The sequence below is a fragment of the Cherax quadricarinatus genome, chromosome 2, assembly GCF_038502225.1.
Source record: "Cherax quadricarinatus isolate ZL_2023a chromosome 2, ASM3850222v1, whole genome shotgun sequence".
NCBI classification, from domain to species: domain Eukaryota; kingdom Metazoa; phylum Arthropoda; class Malacostraca; order Decapoda; family Parastacidae; genus Cherax; species Cherax quadricarinatus.
Window position 1 is genome coordinate 36925638 of NC_091293.1, and position 22691 is coordinate 36948328.

General features: G+C 38.9%; 1 protein-coding gene across 1 annotated transcript; it reads left to right on the forward strand.

Annotated features, from left to right (window-relative positions):
• The first annotated feature begins 1367 nt into the window (after positions 1-1367).
• Positions 1368-14831, forward strand: LOC128705321 (brefeldin A-inhibited guanine nucleotide-exchange protein 3). The gene is made up of 2 exons (XM_070087790.1): positions 1368-1611; positions 8756-14831. Exons 1-2 carry the CDS (start codon positions 1459-1461, stop codon positions 8972-8974), a joined length of 372 nt encoding a protein of 123 aa, XP_069943891.1. The 5' UTR covers positions 1368-1458; the 3' UTR covers positions 8975-14831.
• The last annotated feature ends 7860 nt before the right edge of the window (positions 14832-22691 follow it).

A 22691-nucleotide genomic window follows, 5' to 3' on the forward strand; every position in this document is an offset into this window, starting at 1 on the left:
TTAAATCCTACCTTTCTAATAGGTATCAGTATGTCACCATTAAAGACACAGCCTCATCAATACGGCCACTTGATACTGGAGTTCCGCAGGGAAGTGCCCTTGGACCCCTGCTCTTCCTCATTTACATCAATGATCTTCCAAACATATCCCAACACCTGAAACCCAGTCTCTTTGCTGACGACACGACTTATGTCATCTCCCACCCTAATCTTGCCACCCTCAACACCATTGTTAACGAGGAGCTGCTCAAAATATCGACTTGGATGACAGCCAATAAACTTAAACTTAACACTGGCAAAACCTACTATATTATGTTTATTTATTTATTTATTTATTTATTTATTAATTTGAACATGATACAGAGAAGTACAAGGAATAAAATTTTTGAAGTGCAGCATGCCAAAGCCCTTTGTATGCAGAGCATTTTGGGCAGGCTTAAAATTAACTTAAGATTAACTAAGCAATGTTATATTCAGTGGTACAAAAAATATTGTAAAACAGATAACAATTTAGTACAAATGAGTACATTACAAAGACAGGTCATATGGTCATTTACTGTGTTGCTGTGTAATCAGTAGAATGGAGTATTCTGTTAGGTAATGAAGTTAAATAGTAACAAAGTTTGATAGGGTCACAAGTTGGTAGCAGAGCAGGTGTTGTGCAACTTAACATTAAGATCGACAACACTCTAACTGCCAAACATAATGAGGGCAAATTCCTTGGCCTATACCTCGACAACAACCTAAATTTCAGCACCCATATCCAATACATAACAGAAAAAGTATCCAAAACGGTGGGGATCCTCTCCAAGATACGATACTACATGCCGCAAACTGCCCTTCTCACACTATACCATTCACTTATATATCCATACCTCACCTATGCTATCTGTGCTTGGGGTTCAACTGCAGCAACACACCTAAAGCCAATATTAACCCAACAAAAAGCCGCAGTAAGAATAATCACTAAATCCCATCCAGAATTAATCCAAGTCTGCTCGAAATGCCTAGCCATGCTAGGTGTCCTAGTGGCCCCCTCTGTAATTAGTATTTTATAACATGTAAACCACACAATACCCAAAACCTGTAAACCCCACATTGTAACCCTTAAAGAATTGATTTGAGGACATGCGCACTCTGGGTTGACTTGTTGCAGGAAACAGCTGGTTTAGTCCATGATGTACAATATATTGTATTTATATATATTTTCTGGTCATTGTGCAAGAAAGAAGTCATTAATTAAGGAAGTCTTTTTTTTTTTTTTTTTTTCAAAATTACAGTATACAAATGGTTATTAAAGAAATCACTGTACTAATATCTTTGGCTTCTTCCATCTTTCACCCTTCAGTGGCATAAATAAAGAAGGATGTTTTGTTAGGGGTTTTGTATTTTTTCCAAATTCCCAGGAGCCCAGCAGAGCATTTATCGTGTGGCAACTGAAAAAGACATTGCTTGTTTAATGACGGATTATAGACGAAGGAAAAACCAGCACTCCCTTCCATCACTGCACAGAGAGAAGAGAACAAATCCATTCCTTGAGAAGCGACCCAGTAGACCTGCTGAGCCTGTGCCTCCGGAGATTGAGGAACAGAGAACTAGCAGTCTCATGAAGGTATGTTACCTATTTTATTTCTGAGTTATTTTGTTTATTTAGTTTATTCTTATGTGCTGGTAAGTATATATTACAACTTAAAGAAATATTATAAGTATATTTTTGTTTTGCTCTGAAGAGCTTTACAAAATTGTTAATTAATTATGTCATAATTATTAACCCTTTCAATGTTGGTGCCATATAGATACATCTCATGAGCCAGTGTTGGTGACATTTATACGCCAAAATTCTAGCGGCTTCATATCTGGGAGAGCAAGTTGGTACACCTACATGTGAGAGAATGGGTCTGTGTGGTTAGTGCGTGTAGTATAAAAAAAAAATCAGGGAGCCAATGGTGCATTGTGGGAGTCCTATTTCAGTAGACCTTGTTTACCATGCTTTGTGGTAATATATACCTCACTGTGAAGGCTTACTCAGCCCTGTAACAACTTGAGACAGTATTACCAAGGCTGGCTCGTCCTCAGGAAAATTAATGAATAGAAAAAGAAATAATAATTCACAAAGATAAACACTTTATTATTTATTAATGCAAAGATAAAACATTGAAATATGAAGGTGTATCCTACTAAAAATGAAAAATGAAATGGAAAAAATGACATTTGAATTCAACGCTAATATGTACAGTTATACTGGGGTGTCTGGTTGAGGTTGACACCGTCTTGTAGAAATTGTAGCCGTTGCTGATGATGGGGGGGGGGGCACAGGTGTTGAGTGACAACCCAACGACTAGTTCTTTACAGAGTCTATAGCCTTGAATAGTCAGTCCAGATGACAGGAATGCAGGTTCTTTACCAATGCAAAGATGAGGGGTAGTGTCCTGTACAATTGATCAGGTAGGTAGATCATGAAGTGACGTCCCCAAGACCGGTTTCAGTCCGTCTCCTTCAACACTTCTCGTTGGTTGGCAGGTGACCCGATCTGTCATTCCAAGCTGGAAAGAGAGACAGGTTACCCACTGCTTAAGAAATCACTCTCCATGATAAGTGCAAGATACTTAAAAAAGGTAGTGATTATCTAAAAGTCTCATGTAGAGCTTAAAACTGAAAGGACTAAGTTCATTATGGGTCAAAAGTGAAGCTTTCAACCAATATCCACTAGAATAGGAGCAGAGGCTTTTTACTTACAGTTATGCTGGGAGCTGTGAGTCGAGTGATTACTGTTTGGCCGGAGCCCCACACGTCACCTTTCGGGGTGGGGAGAAAGGGGGGGATAGCGGGAACTAGACTGACCATACCTTAACCCTTTGACTGTCGAGGTCGTATATATACGTCTTACGAGGTACCGTGTTTGACGTATATATACTCATAAATTCTAGCGGCTTCAAATCAAGCAGGAGAAAGCTGGGAGGCCCACATGTGAGAGAATGGGTCTGTGTGGTCAGTGTGCACCATATAAAAAAAATCCTGGAGCACGCAGTGCATAATGAGAAAAAAAACTCCGACCGTTTTTTTTTAATTAAAATGCCGACTTTGTGGTCTATTTTCGTATAGTATTTATGGCTTTATTCTCGTTTTCTTGGTCTCATTTGATAGAATGGAAAACATATTATAGAAATAGAGGTGATTTTGATTGATTTTACTATAACAAGAACCTGGAAATGGAGCTCAAAGTAGGGGAAATGTTTGATTTTTGCCGATGTTCAAAAGTAAACAAATGATGTCCTTGTCCAATAAATGTCCAACTAGCCATTCTAATATGCAGTCATGAATGGGTTTATGTTATTTATATAATTATTACAGTATTGCAGTAGTCTGCATAACAGTAAATCTTCTATTTTTTGTTTACCTGGAGAGAGTTCCGGGGGTCAACGCCCCCGCGGCCCGGTCTGTGACCAGGCCTCCTGGTGGATCAGAGCCTGATCAACCAGGCTGTTGCTGCTGGCTGCACGCAAACCAACGTACGAGCCACAGCCCGGCTGATCAGGAACTGACTTTAGGTGCTTGTCCAGTGCCAGCTTGAAGACTGCCAGGGGTCTGTTGGTAATCCCCCTTATGTCTGAATAAAAATTCAAAATAGAAAGCAAGAGTAATATCAAAGTGGCTTGGAGACATGACTGATGGACAAAGAAAATGTTATTTTAGAGTCAGGAATGTCTGCATTGTTCATTCTGGACCTTATTTTGAAATTGTCATTTTTTTAATTTTCGTGAAATTGGCCAAATTGCAAATTTCTGACCACGTTATTGGGTGGTTGAAATCAGTAAATGGGCAGTTTCTTGTACTCAATCGATAGAAAAAATGGAGTTCTAAAGAAAGAGCTATGAATTTGGTTGACTGGAACAATGGAATTAGCCGAAAATAGGGCTCTAAGTGGGCGAAATCGCCGATTTGTAAATATCGCCTAGGTCACTAACTTCGCGAGAGCGTAATTCCATCAGTTTTCCCTCAAATTTCGCGTTTTTGGTGTCATTACAATCGGGAAATGATTCTCTATCATTTCATAAGAATTTTTTTTTTTTTTTTAAATTTTGCGACACCAGGAGACACTTCAGGATTGGGGGTTGCGACAGTCAAGGGGTTAACAAGCACCCGGCAATCAAACTATCATTACCATATACTTGCTACTCCTATCTGTTGAACTTTTCCCTCACACTCACTCCCCAGCAAATTGGGACTGTTCTCTTCCCAAGTGATAGTTCTAACACAGATGAAAGTGTCAGTGAAGATGTATTTCATGGTTTTGAGGAGTTTGTGACCAAAAGCAATGCCCAAGATACCAGAAATAGTGCTGAAAACCCAGACAACCATCAACCTAGGATAACCCAAAAAAGTCAAAGTGATTTATTTCCATATGGGATGTGGGGAAGACAGCATGCTTGTTGGAGAAGACAGTACAGTGGACCCCCGGTTAACGATATTTTTTCACTCCAGAAGTATGTTCAGGTGCCAGTACTGACCGAATTTGTTCCCATAAGGAATATTGTGAAGTAGATTAGTCCATTTCAGACCCCCAAACATACACGTACAAACACACTTACATAAATACACTTACATAATTGGTCGCATTCGGAGGTGATCGTTATGCGGGGGTCCACTGTATAAATAATGGGTGGTGGTGGTGGTTGTGGTTGTGGTTTTGTAATGTGTCACTTGATACCAGCCACGCTGCTCTCAGCACAACAACAACAAAAGCTACCTTCAACCATTCACACACACACAACCTTCCACAAGCTGTAGCAGTTCCAGGAACATGTCCAGTGACTCTGTATGTGTATATATACAGTGGAGCCTCTGCTTATGAGTGCCCCACCATGCAAGTTTTTCAGGATACGAGCCATCACTCGGTCGACTTTGCTCCTGGATACGAGCCAAAATTCAGGTTGTGAGCTTCTCCCTCAAGGGAGATTCCTTGATGCAGGTGAGGGGCTCTTGATCTAGGGAATTGAATCTGTGCTCCTGTACCCTAAATTAACAATAATAAAAATAATAATGTAGGTCTCCCTCCACATTCGTGAGGGTTAGGGGATCAAGAACCTCGTGAATGTTGAAAAATCGCGAATGTTTGGTGCACAAACATGTTGTAGGGAAATATAATAATAGCATTTAATTAGCCTAACAGTACTGCTTCCCTAACCTATTGAACCATGAACAATCATAAAACACATGAAAAGATAAAAAAATATTGTACTAGTGCCAGCTCTTTGCTAAAGAAGGTGAGAAAGACTATAGAATTCAAGAAAGAACTCATAGCAGAGTACCAACATGGAGGAGGAAGAGAGAGGGGAGAATGTGCCTTCTTCAGTGATTCTACGACATGTAAGATACTAAATCAGCACTAGTTGATAAAGGCTATAGTCCCAGCCAGCGATAAAGTGTAGCATTAACAGTGTAGCAAGTAAGTTAAGCGATTAATCGATAGAAAAAGGACAGCACAAACGTAACTCCTCCAGTGTTGTTGGAGGTATATAGGGCTACTGAGAACACCGCCGCCTCTACTGGCCTTCACCACCACTATGTTCGACTTGTGTTCTCAGCGGCCCTTATACACCCAACAACAACAATATTGTTATTAATATTAATAACGAGTGGTTATTATTATTAATATTGATATTACTGTTATTAATATTGTTTATTATGTCATATTAGATCAGTTGTGGTAGATAAACAAGCAGTAGAGTTGATATTAGTGTCATGTTGAAGGACTCTCTTGTTCTGCCTCCAAACAAACTTTGCCACCGCCACAATTCCTAACATACTTAATGACATATTTTAAATATAATTAGGCGGCTGGGCATTCATGAATGTTTGAAGCCTGTGAAAGTGGAACTTGCAAATGTGTAGGGAGACCTGTAATAATATAAGCGAGTTTCAGAACATCGCCACTAGGTGGCACAGCTAACGCCACAACATCAGCTGAGCTGTACAATGTGTTTATGTCGCCGTGGAAGCATTTCTCATGTTATTATTGCTAAATTTCTTTTTTCTAACCATGAGTCCTAAGAAAGTAACTGCAAAGGACAGTGCTGAGAAGAAAAAGTGGATGATATCCATGGAATTACAGCATGAAATCATAGATAAACAAGCAAGGTGTGCGGTGCCAGTAGGAGCTAGTAGCAAGTAGCCTATCTTCCACCCTCCACCTCCGCCAGCGTATGTACACTTTATGGTTTAGAAAGACACGTGAGCAAACACTATGACATATTTATTAGAAAACGTTTCGGTCCTGGGACCTTGATCACTTCTAACATACAGAGGTAGAAAGACATTATATACATAGGCGGAGAGTGAGGTGTGACGCACGTGACCTGAGGAATGTCATAAGAACATAAGAATGGAGGAACACTGTAGAAGGCCTACTGGCCCATGCGAGGCAGGTCCTTATCAAAACAACCTCTACCTATGATGAGGATGGGTAGACGATGAAATCATGTGACTCCTGTGTTGTTGGCATACATGATACTTAAGCACCACCAACCCAACAACACAGGAGTCACATGATTTCATCGTCTACCCATCCTCATCATAGGTAGAGGTTGTTTTGATAAGGACCTGCCTCGCATGGGCCAGTAGGCCTTCTACAGTGTTCCTCCATTCTTATGTTCTTATGACATTTCTCAGGTCAAGTGCATCACACCTCACTCTCCGCCTATGTATATAATGTCTTTCTACCTCTGTATGTTAGAAGTGATCAAGGTCCCAGGACCGAAACGTTTTCTAATAAATATGTCATAGTGTTTGCTCACGTGTCTTTCTAAACCAACTTGTCGGTATTTATTACCAAGGTTTATACCATGTACACTTTATAAAACTACTTTATTTCTTTACATTCTGTATTATGTTTTTATACAATATTACTTATTTATGAAAGTAGTGCATTAGCCTCACAAACACTCTGTTTTCTCATATAATAAAAGCATGGGAGGATATAATCAGCAGGAGAGGGAATGGACACTGCCGCCACCACTCTCCATATTATGGCCTAGTTTATTCATTCTAAAGTATGTATCATGTTTCTATGTTAATTATATTGTTTATTATGTCATATTAGATGAATTGTGATAGATAAATAAGCCATAGAGTTGATATAGCGTCATATTGAAGTATATCTGTCCTGCATCCCAAGAGCAGGAATTCCGCTGAAACGGATTAATGGCATTTCAGTTAATTTATATGAGGAAAATTGGCTCAGCATACAAGCAGATCGGGTTACGAGCTAAGTCATGGAACAGATTAAACTTATAAGCAGAGGTTCCACTGTATTATAGAACAATAGTAATAAAGAACTTATTTTATTGTTGGCTTGTGTAAACAGGTTTTGTAAACACTATAATGATGACAGTGTTTGTGTGGTTATTGTGTTGCATACAATGAGTGGATACATATGCATTACATATTATATTGGTCTCACAGGCCATGGAAGTTACTTGAAAAAATAAAATATTAAAAAATAAGAGAGAAAAGTGAGCAGCAATCGCCGATGTTGCCACAAGCGGTTCACTTTGTCAACTTCATGCCTCTATATCTCGGTAAGTAGTAATCACAAAAAAAAAATTCCTTTTAAAACATTCACAAAAATATTCTAAAGATTTTGGTAAGATTTTTTTTTTTAATGTTTTTCGACACAGGTAGGAACTTCAGGATCAGAGGTCTCAACAGTGAAAGAGTTAATTTGTTTTTCTAATGTGATTTGTTAAACAACCATAATTTTCATGAACAGCTCTTGACTATCCATTTTGCAAGACCTGTTTTCTTTCCTCAGCCCATTAGTATTCTAATAGGCTGAGAGGCTGAGCCTAATATGGGCTCTGTTAAAATACAGATATTATTGTGTATATTATGCCCCTATTTTCCCATACGTTTGTCTGTAATTGCTTTTATAATTAACTATTTTTATATTGATTTGTTTTGCTGGGTTAATAAAATAGTGATTGCAGATGTCTTGTCAAGACTGGTGTGCTTAGTAACTGAGGATACTATTGTACATTAGTCAATAGGAGTACGTACAATTTAGGAAGTTGGAGACTTGAAGGTTAAAGATCAACACAGTACCAGCTTTAGAAGTTATTATTTAGTGACTTTTGTCAAAACTTACTCATGATTGGGATTCTGAGATTATCATTAAAGTCAGGTATGTCAGTATAGCATTTCTGTATTAGCTACATAACTAAAAGTATATGGTGGTTTTTAGTAAAAAAAAATATATACAAGTACAGTAGATTAAATAAACACCAAAGGGTGTGCTTCAGAATTAATGAGTGCAATCCTTAAGATCAGATATAGAGCTCTTGTCATGAAGTTGCTTCTCTAACGAGATTTTACTAGTGACAAAGGACACTCCAATCATCTCCCACCAAGGTAGGGTGACCCGAGTAAGAAAACAGCATTTACATTGTCACTCAATCACTGTCTTGCCAGAAGGGCACGAATGTCATTATTCAGATGATCCTTCAAACCACAGCACCACCACCCTTCCTTCAGAGTGAAGGCACTGTACTTCCCACCACCAAGACTCAAGTCTAGCTAACTGGTTTCCCTAAATCCCTTCATAAACGTTACCTTGCTTGCACTCCAACAGCACCTCAAAGCATAAAAACTACTTGCCTCCACTCCTAGCATACTCACACAAACCTGTTCTTTATTTATATATGCAGTGTCTACATCATTACACTATACAATTGCAATTACTGTACTTGTCTTGCCAACAGGACAGTGAAGCTCACCTCAAGGTGTGGACAGAAATGGTGGTGACAGTATTTGATCTCATCAGCCAACTGTGTGACTCTGAATTACGACCACTGCTGCCACTCTTATTTCCAACAATGCGCTCCTTAACAGCTCATGCACATGACCCACATCTCCGTCAGGTTGTGGCTGAGCTTCTCACAAGGGTTGCTGCCTTATATGGGTTTAGCCCTGCAGAGTAAAACTAGTGCTTCTTTTTAGGCTAAAAGGTAATACGGTTTCCAATATTTTGTTTTGAGGGATTTTTTCAAGGTTGCTATATTCATACGTATACGTCACAGAGAATAGTCAATATTTAGGTAGTTTTGACAGTTTTAAGACTTAGAGACCATGAGAATTTGTGTAAAATTTGTAAGACTTAAGTACTACACTGAAATAGCAAGAAATTCAGGTGAATACTGCATCACCAAATTATAACTGTCACACGTTTGGTAAAAGTACCAGTAAGTGAATGGAGAAGTGTAGAGAATATAACTTCAAAAAAGATGCTTAGAAAGTTCCAAATGCAATAGTTAATACTGTGCTGAAATAAAAATATGGTAAGCATGTTTGAAATTTGCAGTAGATCCTTGTGAGGCTTTGTGAAAAGTACTCGTTGAACCAACAGGTAACTCGATACAGTATAATGTATACAATATGAACCCTATAATACCTAGAAATGATAGGGTCCAAATGTGTGTAAGCTAACACCTGAACAGAATAATCTTGTAATAAAGAGCTTACCACTCTTCGGGCAGCCAAATTAAGTAAGCTAATGTGACCCTCCATTCCATGCTGGTGACTGAGAAACCAGTGCTTTGCTGTACATGAAAGACCACACCTGTTAATATATGCACAATATTTAAAAAATTCTTATGCCTTGTCCACTTAGCAACTTCTCTGTTTCATTGAGCTGTAAATATCATACTGTACTGTTGTAATAATTTTCTTATGTTACTACCAATTTATACACACAAAGTCCTAAAACTTCCATATTCGTTTTGAATGTACAAATGGTCAAAGATTGCCCACATCCCACTATACTAGTAAACATAAGTATGCTCAGAGAATCTTCACAGATTTTTTCACAACTTCTCAATCTTGTTGAATCACTGTTACTATCAGTCTTATACATTTCTACGATTGTTACACATTCAGTATTTTTCTGTTATTTTGGAGCTAGCTAATTGTCACTTATTTTCCTATCATTGTCACTTCTTGATTTGCCTTTTTATGACTTCCAGAATGACTAAAAATAATTTTGGATAGCAAGGTTGATGTGCAGTGACAAAAAAGAGACAATAAAAATTCATGATGTCTGAGGTTATGCATAAAATTAATAATTATTTTGATCAAGGATTTCAAGTCTTGGGAATTGCAATATCTCAGTGGCAGAATACCATTACAGTGGAACCTTGACTTAGGAGTGTCCCAACGTACGAGTTTTTTGAGATACGAGCCATCCTTGGGTCGATTTTTTGCTCTGAGTTACGAGCCAACATTGGAGTTACGAGCCAGCTCTCCCTCCCCCTCCCCCTCCCCCTCCCCCTCCCCCTCTTCCCCCTCAACCCAAAACCTGGACACCTTGCTTGTTTATCAATGATTTCATACTTTAATTCCATGGAAGTCATGCTCTTTTTCTTCTCAGCACTGTCCTTTACACTTACTTTCTTAGGACTCATGCTTAGAAAAATGAAATTTGGCCAAATGACTGTTAAAAATGTAAGCAAAGCAGGAGAGAACTGCTCCCACAGCAAGGTAAACAGTGTACTGAGTTGGCGGCATTCTTTATTATAATAAAAATAATAATAATAATATTATTATTATTAGTTATTATTATTCTTTCTTTCAACACACCAGCCGTATCCCACCGAGGCGGGGTGGCCCAAAAGGAAAAACAAAAGTTTCTCCTTTCACATTTAGTAATATATACAGGAGAAGGGGTTACTAGCCCCTTGCTCCTGGCATTTTAGTCGCCTCTTACAACACGCATAGCTTACGGAGGAAGAATTCTGTTCCACTTCCCCATGGAGATAAGAGGAAATAAACAAGAACAAGAGCTAGTAAGAAAATAGAAGAAAACCCAGAGGGGTGTGTATACATATGCTTGTACATGTATGTGTAGTGTGACCTAAGTGTAAGCAGAAGTAGCAAGACGTACCTGAAACCTTGCATGTTTATGAGACAGAAAAAACACCAGCAATCCTACCATCATGTAAAACAATTACAGGCTTACGTTTTACACTCACTTGGCAGGACGGTAGTACCTCCCTGGGCGGTTGCTGTCTACCAACCTACTACCTATAGTTATTATTATTATTATTATTAATTTAACCCTTAAACTGTCCAAACATAGATCTACGTTCACGTGCGTAGCGCTCCGACCTTGATTTTCCCCATTTGAAAGCATGTAAAAGAAACATAGATCTATGTTCAGAGCCTGCCGCACGTCAACGTATATCTACATTTGGACAGTTTAAGGGTTAAGTAACTAGAGCAAAGGTCCAATTCCCTAGATCAAGAGCCCCTCACCAGCATCAAGGTTCCATGATGCTGGTGAGGGGCTCTTGATCTAGGGATTTGGACCTGTGCTCCAGTTCCCTAAATTAATAATAATAATAATTAATAATAACAAAGATAGAGCTTCAGTTCCCTAAATTAATAATAATGATAATAATAATAATAATAATATTGCAGTCAAGTCACTCAGTAAGTCAGTCAAGTCATTCAGTAAGTCAGTCAAGTCATTCAGTAAGTCAGTCAAGTCATTCAGTAAATCAGTCACACAAACTCACGTACACCTCTTTTTCTGTGTACAAAGTAACACTTCATTACGGCTACAGGTTATCTCTTCTAATATCTTTGTTTCTTTGTTAATTTATTTATTTATTTAATGTCTTTGCAAACAGTACATTGAGATTGTGTATATACAATAGTGGGTTGCAATGCAAAGAGAGCCTCTATTATGCCTAGGCATTATGGGCCAACTTAACATTATTGGCTTACAGACTACTTAATACTAAGGAGTAGTATATCATAGTTGTACAGTAGGAAAGTAATTATTTCATAGTTGTACAGTAGAATATTAATTATAAACGAATCAAAATTTGTATAATACAAAGATATACGTACATCTTTATCTAAAATGCTTTTGTGAAAAACAATGATTCAATTATATTCCTGTCAACAATGGATAAAAGGTTCAATGTGATTGTTTCAGTAATGATGTGGGAGTACATAGGTGAGTAAATGTATACTGAGTATTTAGCATTTAGTCTACGGTGAATAAGTGGCTTTTGAGAAGAGTCTTAAATTGATTTTCAGACTGGGTTACTTGAATATCTTCTGGTAATGAATTCCATATTTTGGGGCCCTTTATGTGCATAGAGTTTTTACACAGTGTGATATGGACACGAGGTATATCAAAAAGAGATCTGTGTCTTGTGTTGTGGTCATGTGTCCTGTTTAGGTTGGTGAGGAGAAGTTTGAGTGGGGGGGGTTTTATTTGCGTGTATTGTTCTGTGTATGTAGTAGGCACATGAATAAGTATGGATGTTCTTAATGGTAAGCAGATTCAGACTTTTGAAAATTGGTGGAGTATGCTGGCGGGAGTGGGAATTTATCATTCTTACTGCTGCCTTTTGCTGGGTTATTAGGGGTTTTAGGTGATTGGATGTTGTTGATCCCCATGCACAAATTCCATATGTAAGATAAGGGTATGTGAGCGAATGGTGCAGTGCCAGGAGAGCTGATTGTGGAACGTAGTACCTTATCTTTGATAGTATGCCTACAGTTCTTGGTGATTTGTTGTATGTGTGTCCAGAACTTAAGGCTACTGTCAAGGTGGATACCTAGGAATTTTCTCTCTGTGAGTCTTGTGACTGATGATCTATTTAGCGTAATGTTAATTGGATCATTTGCAACTTTGTTTCCAAACTGAATGAAATAGGTTTTATCAGTGTTCAGGGTAAGTTTGTTAGTCATCATCCAGGCAGATATTTTCTGTAATTCAGCATTGACTGTGTTTGCTAGTATGACTGCATTTGAGTGGGAAAATACATATGTTGTGTCATCTGCAAATAATATGGGTTTGAGTAGCTGTGATGCATTCGGTAGATCATTGATGTAGATGAGAAAGAGGAGTGGTCCAAGGACGCTTCCTTGTGGGACTCCTACTGTGATCAGTTGGGTGGAGGAGTTTGCATCATTTGCATACACATATTGAGTTCTGTTACTAAGGTATGACTTTAGGTAGTTGAGGGAGTGGCCTCTGATACCATAGTGCATTAATTTGGAGTACAGTAGTTCATGGTCGACTGTATCGAAAGCTTTACGTAAATCAGTGAAAATGCCCAGCGGGACTTCTTTCTTTTCAAGTGCGGTATATATTAGTTCTAGCATGTGTATGATAGCATCATTTGTGCTTTTATTATTTCTGAATCCAAACTGACAAGGGTTTAATATGTTGTGTGAAACGAGGTAGGAATAGATCTGTCTATGACTTAATTTTTCAAAGATTTTAGAGAGCAGTGGTAAGTTAGATATTCAAGTCAGCTTGGTCACCTCCTTTATGGATCGGAGTGACCCTCGCTATTTTGAGGATTGTTGGGAAGGTAGATGATTCAATGGATTTGTTAAAGAGCGTTGCAATAATTGGTGACAATACTTGAGAAGCTTTTTTGTACATAAAAGCAGGCAAGTTGTTTATGTCTCCTGCCTTGTTTTTAAGGGTGTTTATGATGAGCATAACTTCAGTGGGGTTGGTTGGAGCTAGGAATAGCATATTTGGGTAGGTTCCTATGAGTTAGTTTGATGGACGGGCATTTGTGCTTGGTATTTTGTTTGCTAGATTTTTTCCTATGGTGGAGAAGAAAACATTAAATCTGTTTGCTGTTTCAGTTGGAGTGAGTAGAGGTTCATCTGATTTTGTTAGTTTGATTGCTTTGTTTTTGGATAACTTTTTAGTTCCAAGAATTTCAGATAGAGTTTTCCAGGTTTTTTTCATATCACCTTTGATGTTATGTAATCTATTTTCATAATACAATTTTTTTGACCTTATCAGACTGGTAAGTGCTGACGAGTAATTTCTCGACTGTTCTCTAGTTATTTGACCCATTCTATACTGTTTTTCATATTTGTGCTTTGTGTTAATGGATTTGAGGATGCTTGGTGTTAGCCAGGGATTATTCAGTCTCTTTGCTGTGATCTGTTTAGTTTTTCTGGGGCAATGTCTGTTGTAGAGGCATTGGGCTTTTTTTTAGAAAATTATTTATACAGTGGACCCCCGCATAGCGAACGCCTTGCATAGCGAACAATCCGCATAGCGAACGCTTTGTTCGCTAAAATTTTGCCCCGCATAGTGGACAAAAACCCGCTCAGCGACCTTCGTCCGAGACGCGTCCAATGTGGGCCCTCAGCCAGCCTCACATGTGCCGCCCGTCCCATTGTTTACCAGCTAGCCTCCGCGGTAACATTCAAGCATACACTCGGAATATTTCGTATTATTACAGTGTTTTCGGTGCTGTTTGTGGAAAATAAGTGACCATGGGCCCCAAGAAAGCTTCTAGTGCCAACCCTACACCTCAAAGGGTAAGAATACCCATTGAAATTAAGAAAGAGATCATTGATAAGTATGAAAGTGGAGTACGTATCACCGACCTGGTCAGGTTGTACAAGAAACCAAAATCAACCATCGCTTCTATTGTGGGCAAGAAAACGGCAATCAAGGAAGCTGTTGTTGCCAAAGGTTTAACTGTGTTTTCGAAACAAAGATCGCAAGTGATGGAAGATGTTGAGAGACTGTTATTGGTGTGGATAAATGAAAAACAGCTAGCAGGAGATAGCGTCTCTCAAGCGATCATATGTGAAAAGGCTAGGAAGTTGCATGACAATTTAATTAAATGCCTGCAACTAGTGATGATGTGAGTGAATTTAAGGCCAGCAAAGGTTGGTTTGAGAGATTTAAGAAGCGTAGTGGCATCCATAGTGTGATACGGCATGGTGAGGCTGCCAGTTCGGACCACAAAGCGGCTGAAAAATATGTGCATGAATTCAAGGAGTACATAGAAACTGAAGGACTGGAACCTGAACAAGTGTTTAATTGTGATGAAACAGGCCTGTTCTGGAAGAAAATGCCAAGCAGGACCTACATTACTCAGGAGGAAAAGGCACTCCCAGGACATAAGCCTATGAAAGACAGGCTTACTTTGTTGATGTGTGCCAATGCTAGTGGTGATTGCAAAGTTAAGCCTTTATTAGTGTATCACTCTGAAACTCCCAGAGCGTTCAGGCAAAAGAATGTCCTCAAGGATAATTTGTGTGTGCTGTGGAGGGCAAACAGTAAGGCATGGGTCACTAGGGAATTTTTCTATAACTGGTTACACCATGCATTTGCCCCCAATGTGAAAGATTACCTAACTGAAAAGAAATTAGACCTTAAGTGCCTCCTGGTGTTAGACAATGCCCCTGGTCATCCTACAGACGTGGCAGAGCGACTTTATGGGGACATGAGCTTCATTAAGGTGAAGTTTTTGCCTCCTAATACCACTCATCTCCTGCAGCCCATGGACCAGCAGGTCATTTCCAACTTCAAGAAACTGTACACAAAAGCTCTGTTTCAAAAGTGCTTTGAAGTGACCACAGACACTGGATTGACTCTAAAAGAGTTTTGGAAGGATCACTTTAATATCCTCAGTTGTGTAAACCTTATAGGTAAGGCTTGGGAGGGAGTGACTAAGAGAACCTTGAACTCTGCTTGGAAGAAACTGTGGCCAGAATGTGTAGACAAAAGGGATTTTGAAGGGTTTGAGGGTAACCCTGAGAGGAGTAGTATACCAGTTGAGGAATCAATTGTGGAATTGGGGAAGTCCTTGGGGTTGGAGGTTAGTGGGGAGGATGTGGAAGAGTTGGTGGAGGAGGACAATGAAGAACTAACCACTGATGAGCTGATAGATCAACTTCAAGAGCAAGAGGCCAGACCTGGGGAAACTGGTTCAAAGGAGGGGAGAGAGAAATTGAAGGAATTGCCTACTTCAAAGATTAAGGAAATGTGTGCAAAATGGCTTGAAGTGCAAACCTTTTTTGATGAAAATCACCCTCACACAGCTATTGCAAGCCGTGCTGGTGACTGTTACAATGACACTGTTGTGAACCACTTTAGACAAATCATAAAGGAACGAGAGGTACAGGCCACTATGGACAGATATGTTGTGCGAAAGAAGTCCAGTGACTCTGAAGCTGGTCCTAGTGGCATTAAAAGAAGAAGGGAAGTAACCCCAGAAAAGGACTTGCTACCTCAAGTCCTAATGGAAGGGGATTCCCCTTCTAAACACTAACACTCTCTCTCCCCTCCTCCCATCCCATCAATCATCACCAGATCTTCAATAAAAGTAAGTGTCATGTAATTGTGCATGCCTTTTTCAGTTTGTGTGTACTAAAATTAACATTTTTTTGTGGTAAAAAAATTTTTTTTTCATACTTTTGGGTGTCTTGCACGGATTAATTTTATTTCCATTATTTCTTATGGGGAAAATTAATTCGCATAGCGAACATTTCGCATAACGACCAGCCCTCTTGCACGGATTAAGTTCGCTATGCGGGGGTCCACTGTACATTCATTCATATCTGTATATGTTTCAAGCTCATTTTGCCAATCGATGTTATTCATAGCTGCAATAAAGTTGTTAACTGCTGTCTCGTTATGTAGTCTGAAGGTTACTTTAGTAATGTCTTGTGGTAGTTTGCCCAGATTAGTTATGAGAAAGGTTGGGTAGTGGTCTGTAGTGTTGTCCATGATTATGCCTGATTTTAACCCTTTGACTGTCGAAAGGCCCAATCCTGAAGTGTCTCCTGGTGTCGCAAAATATTCGAAAAAAAAAATTATTTTTTCTTATGAAAATGTTAAGATTATTTTTCTGATTGTTTTAGTCCCCAAAAAAAAATTTTCCCATCAGTACTTACCCAGATATAGAGGCATGAAGTTTGCAGAAAATGAGCCGCGTATGGCAACAGCGGCGGCTGCCACTCACCCGGTAAACTTTAGTTTACTTGTATTTGAAGGTTTGTTGTTTTTTTTTCACTATTTTATTTTTTCACGTAACTTATGTGGCCTGTGAGACCAAAGTAAGGTGCAATGTACATATATACACTCGTTGTATACAACACAATAAGCACACAAACATAATTATCAATATATTGTTTACAAAACTTGTTTACAAAAACAAACAATACAAAAAATTTTTTATTACTATTGTTCTATAATATATATACCAATATACAGTCACTGAACATACTCCTAGAAGTTCTGCAGCTTGTGGAACTCTCTGAAACATGGTGTCATACACAATGGTGTTTTACACTCCTCACACATAAAACATGGTGTCATACACAGTGGTGTTTTACACTCTCACACATAAAACATGGTGTCATGCACAGTGGTGTTTTACACTCTCACACATAAAACATGGTGTCGTACACAGTGGTGTTTTACACTCTCACACAAAACATGGTGTCATACACAGTGGTGTTTTACACTCCTCACACATAAAACATGGTGTCATACACAGTGGTGTTTTACACTCTCACACAAAACATGGTGTCATACACAGTGGTGTTTTACACTCTCACACATAAAACATGGTGTCATACACAGTGGTGTTTTACACTCCTCACACAAAACATGGTGTCATACACAGTGGTGTTTTACACTCCTCACACATAAAACATGGTGTCATACACAGTGGTGTTTTACACTCTCACACAAAACATGGTGTCATACACAGTGGTGTTTTACACTCCTCACACACAAAACATGGTGTCATACACAGTGGTGTTTTACACTCCTCACACATAAAACATGGTGTCATACACAGTGGTGTTTTACACTCTCACACATAAAACATGGTGTCATACGCAATGGTGTTTTACACTCCTCACACATAAAATCAGTGTGTGCATTTTTGTGGAAATTTTTTTTTTTATGTGCAAAGACAAAACACCTCGTCTGAGCAGTTTTCTTCACAGTATTAGCAGGCAGTTGTATTATGTAGTTATCCTAGGTAAATGGTCGTGTGTCATCATTCCTTCCTTCCTAATTTCCTTCATTCCATTCCTACCTGGAGGCTACCTGGAGGGCATTCCACCTCTCTTCCTACATTCCTTCATCTGTCCTTCCTTACTTTTTTCCTTCCTTTCATCTAGTCCTTCCTTCATTCCTGCCTTCCCTTCTTGCTTCTGGTTTCTATAATATATATACACATATATAGTCACTAGATACTTTCATAAAACTGCTATTATCACCATTCAGCAAGCTTGTCTTGGGTGCCAGTGTGTGGCTTATAATTGTTTTGAGTCAGGAGTCGGCAGCTGTCAAAATGACATATTGTCTCATTACTCACTCCCCCTCCCGCCTGTCAAAACAATGGGGTCGGATGCTGCTTCCCCTCCATTCTATCTAATTATCTTTCTCCCTCATTCTATCTCTTTCAATCTATCTCTCTCTTTCTCTCTGTCTATCTCTGTCTCACAGGTACACATAAATACAAGTATACATAGTGTAAATTACCTAGGATAACCCAAAAAATCCAGACAGAGTGCTATACTCTGCTTGAAGATGTGAGTAAACGTGTTGATGACACAGTCTTGTGGCTCTCTCTGAGACAGAGCTAGACGGATAGACAGGGAGCTTGGCAGACAGACAAATAGACAGACAGACAAATGTTTGTTCGTCGTCGTCTTCTCCTCCTCCTCCTCCTCCTCCTTCTCTTCCTCCTCCTTCTCTTCCTCCTCCTTCTCGTCCTCCTCCTTCTCGTCCTCCTCCTTCTCCTCCTCCTCCTTCTAATCCTCCTTCTCCTCCATCTCCTCCTTCTCCTCCTCCTTATCCTCCTCCATCTTCTCCTTCTCCTCCTCCTCCTTCTTCTCCTTCTCCTCCTCCTTCTTCTCCTTCTCCTCCTCCTTCTCCTCCTCCTTCTCCTCCTTCTTCTCCTCCTCCTCCTTCTCCTCCTCCTTCTCCTCCTCCTCCTCCTTCTTCTCCTCCTTCTTATCCTTCTCCTCCTTCCCCTCCTTCTCCTCCTCCCTCTTCTCCTTCTCCTCCTCCTTCTCCTTCTCCTCCTCCTCCTCCTCCTTCTCCTTCTCCTTCTCCTTCTCCTCCTCCTCCTCCTCCTCCTCCTCGTCCTCCTCCTCCTGGCTCTTGACAGATAGACAGCTGCCCCCCTCCCTCCACCCTCGTTTACGCTCATCAAAGGTCAGCTCTTATCAGATGTTATCTCCCCTTATCTTGTCACTGTCATGGGGTGAACTCTTTTCATGCCTCAAGGGAACATATTATTACATATTATTATTATTAGGTGTTATTCTTCTTCTTCCTCTTCTTCCTATTCTTCCTCCTCTTCCTCTTCTTCTTCTTCTTCCTCCTTCCTCCTCCTCCCTCCTTCCTCCTCCTCCTCCCTCCTTCCTCCTCCTTCCTCCTCCTTCCTCCACCTCCCTCCACCTCCCTCCTTCCTCCTCCTCCCTCCTCCTCCCTCCACCTCCCTCCTTCCTCCTCCTCCCCCCTCCTCCTCCCTCCTCCTCCCTCCACCTCCCTCCACCTCCCTCCTTCTGCCTCCTCCCTCCCTCCTCCTCCTCCCTCCTTCCTCCTCCTCCCTCCTTCCTCCTTCCTTCCTTTTCCTCCTTTCTTCCTCTTCTTCCTTCCTCCTCCTCTTCTTCCTCCTCCATTGCTTTTGGTCTCAAACTCCTCGAAATCATGAAATTGATCTTCAATGACACTAACATCTGTGTTAGAGCATCACTTGGGAAGAGAAGAGTCCCAGATTTGCTGGGGAGTCACATATTTCTTACCACTAGACATGCTGAAAAAAGACGACTGAAATGGTATTCCCACAATGCACCACTGGCTCCCCGATTTTTTTTATATGGTGCACACTGACCATGGAGACCCATTCTCTCACATGTGGGCCTACCAGCTTTCTCCTGCTTGATTTGAAGCTGCTAGAATTTATGCGTATAGATACATCAAACACGGTATCTCCTATGACGTATATATACCACCGCGACAGTCAAAGGGTTAAAGGGGATATGGTGTTTGTCCAGATGTGGTCTATTAAGGAGATGCTTGTCTCGGAGCTTCTTGTAGGTTTAGATATTGCTGGTAGCAACAGGCAGTTACTCATTGTGTTTGTGAATTCGGTTACTTGTGGGTCCTGGTCGTGTAGACTTAAGTGCTTATACCTCTTTGTGCCACTTTCAGCAACACTGGTATGGCTACTGAGTGTCATGATTGCTTGGCAGATACAAGATATAGTAATTAAAGTATCATAACACAATTCACAAACACAGCTGCCTTGTAGCAGAGAAAGACTGGACTGGACACACATGAATTACGAACACTGGGATGGTGGGGTGGTGCCGGGGAGTGGTAGGTGATGGCGGGAGGTCTCCGCAGCTGCTCCATAACAAGGTGGCCACTTGAGCAAAAGATAATTTTTTTTTTCCTTCCTGCAAACTGAACTATGTTAAATTAATTAAAAGACATGTTACATAAAGTTGTTCCGCAATTTTTCATTGGTGGTCTACTGTATTATTATAATAACGATAGAGCTTCAGTTCCCTAAATTAATAATAATAATTATAATAATAATAATAATGATAGAGCTTCAGTTCTCTGAATTAGTAATAATAACAATAATAATAATATAATACTAATAATAATAATATTATTATAATGATAGAGCTTAAGTTCCCTAAATTAATAATAATAATAATAATGCATAATACGTACATAATAATACGTAATTCAGATTGCTTCTGCTAGTTGGCACAGCTGGTATCAAATCAAATCAAAGTTTATTCTCTATAAGGATTACAATGTGGGGTTTACAGATTTTGGTTGTTGTGGGGTTTACATGTAATAAAATACTAATTACAGAGGGGGCCACTAGAACACCAAGCATGGCTAGGCATTTCGGGCAAACTTAGATTAATTCTTAACCCTAAATTATTACAAATTGTGGAGTAAGTTGACTAAATACTTGTTTGTGAGTTTAGCAATGTGAATGCTTTTGTTTTGGCACAATACATAGTTTCTATGTTGGAGTATCACAGGCAAGTTTGGACAAGTATATAGCTAAAGCACTTTGGTCATATAGAGTATAATCACTAATAAACATAATGAAGTTGATATTGTCTATGTGTTGTGCTAGAATGAGCTAAAGTACGACTAAGTATAAACTAAAAATATAAAAATACAAATTAAAAATAGCACCAGACTCTCACTTGTAATTGCACCAAGGTCTAACATAATGAATTTGGTGTTGTCTTTGTATTGAGCTAGAATGAGCTAAAGTACAACTAGGTTTAATCTAATAATATAAAAAATAATAATTTAAAATGGCACAAGACTTTCACTTGTAATTGCACTAAGGTCTACTATAAGTTGTTAACAAGAACTAGAGTATGTATAAATAAATTTAATTTGACAAGACAAAATACACAAGTTGAGGTAGCAAAATAAAAAAAAAAAAAAATGGCAATGACTTGGTTATAATATGATAGTAGGTTGGTACACAGGATAATATTAAAGTTGGAGTTGAATATACAAGCTTAAAAATTGGTAACAAAAGGTTAAGAAATGTAAAATAAAGTTGGGTGATAAAGTCTACAATAGATTAGGGCAATTATAAAAAAGTATATAATGAAATTGGGTAATAAACTTTACAAATAAAAAGTTTAAAATAGATTGGGCAATAAGGTATTGGTAAAATTGGGCAAGTATAAGATTGGGTAATTAACTCAAGACTAGAATAGTGCAATAATAAGATGAAAAGTTTACAATAAAGTTGGGCACTAAAATATAAAATAAAAATGGGCAATAATAAAAAGTTTACAATAAGGTTGGGCTATAATAGAGATTTTAAAATGAAATTGGGCAATAGAGTATTTTTTAAAGTGAGGTAGAATACTGAGGACAAGCTATGGTTAGTTTCAATTAAAATAAGATAGAACAATGAAGTGGTAAGAAGTAAAAAAGGAGTGGTAAACAGTAAACATGTTTACATCTCTGTGGGAGCAGTTCTCTCATGCTTGTTTGCATTTTTTAGTCATTTGGCCAAATTTCTTTTTTCTAACCATGGGCCCTAGTGATCTACTGCAGTTAGCCTCAAAAATACTCCATTTTCTCTTACAGTAAGAACATGGGAAGATGCTGTAGTCAAATTGAGACAGAAATGGTGGACGTTTCTGCCGCTGCCTCTGCCACCATATTATGGCCTATTTTATTCATTCTAGAGTATATATCATGTTTCTGTGCTAATTACATCATTTATTATGTCATATTAGATGAATTGTGATAGATAAATAAGACGTACAGTTGATAATTGCGTCATATTCAAGTATTTTTTCTCGTCTCTCCAGAGCGCAGGATCAGATTAATGGCTTTTCAATTAATTTAAATGAGGAAAATTAATTTGATATACGAGTAAATTGAGTTACGAGCTAGCTCCTGGAATGGATTAAACTTGTAAGTCAAGGTTCCACTGTATTTGGCTTGTAATATTCAGTTGCTGGTCAGACTTAGTGGACCTCAACCTGATTGTGTTACTTGGGCAGCTCAGAACTTTCTGACCTTGTTTTGAATATTAGTACAAAATAAATGTATGACATATTGTTCTATAATTAAAAACTGCATTGTCCATTATTATGGTAATCACTTTTAGTAAGGAAAATATGATGTGCCTCATGGTCCACTGTTCCTTGGTACAGGAATGTCTACATTCTACTGCTTTTGCCTAATATCCTATTATGTGCAAAGTCCTGGCTTGCATCACCATACCCCATTAACCCTAAAACTGTCGAAACATAGATCTACGTTTGCATGCATAGTGCTCCGAACATAGATCTACTTTTTTTATTTAAGAAAGAATGTAAAAT

Bases quoted from the DNA above. Each gene is read 5' to 3' on its own strand.
- LOC128705321 (XM_070087790.1), top strand. From the start codon at position 1,459: ATGACGGATTATAGACGAAGGAAAAACCAGCACTCCCTTCCATCACTG. The intron at 1,612-8,755 runs GTATGTTACCTA...TCTTGCCAACAG, and splicing joins GAACTAGCAGTCTCATGAAG to GACAGTGAAGCTCACCTCAA.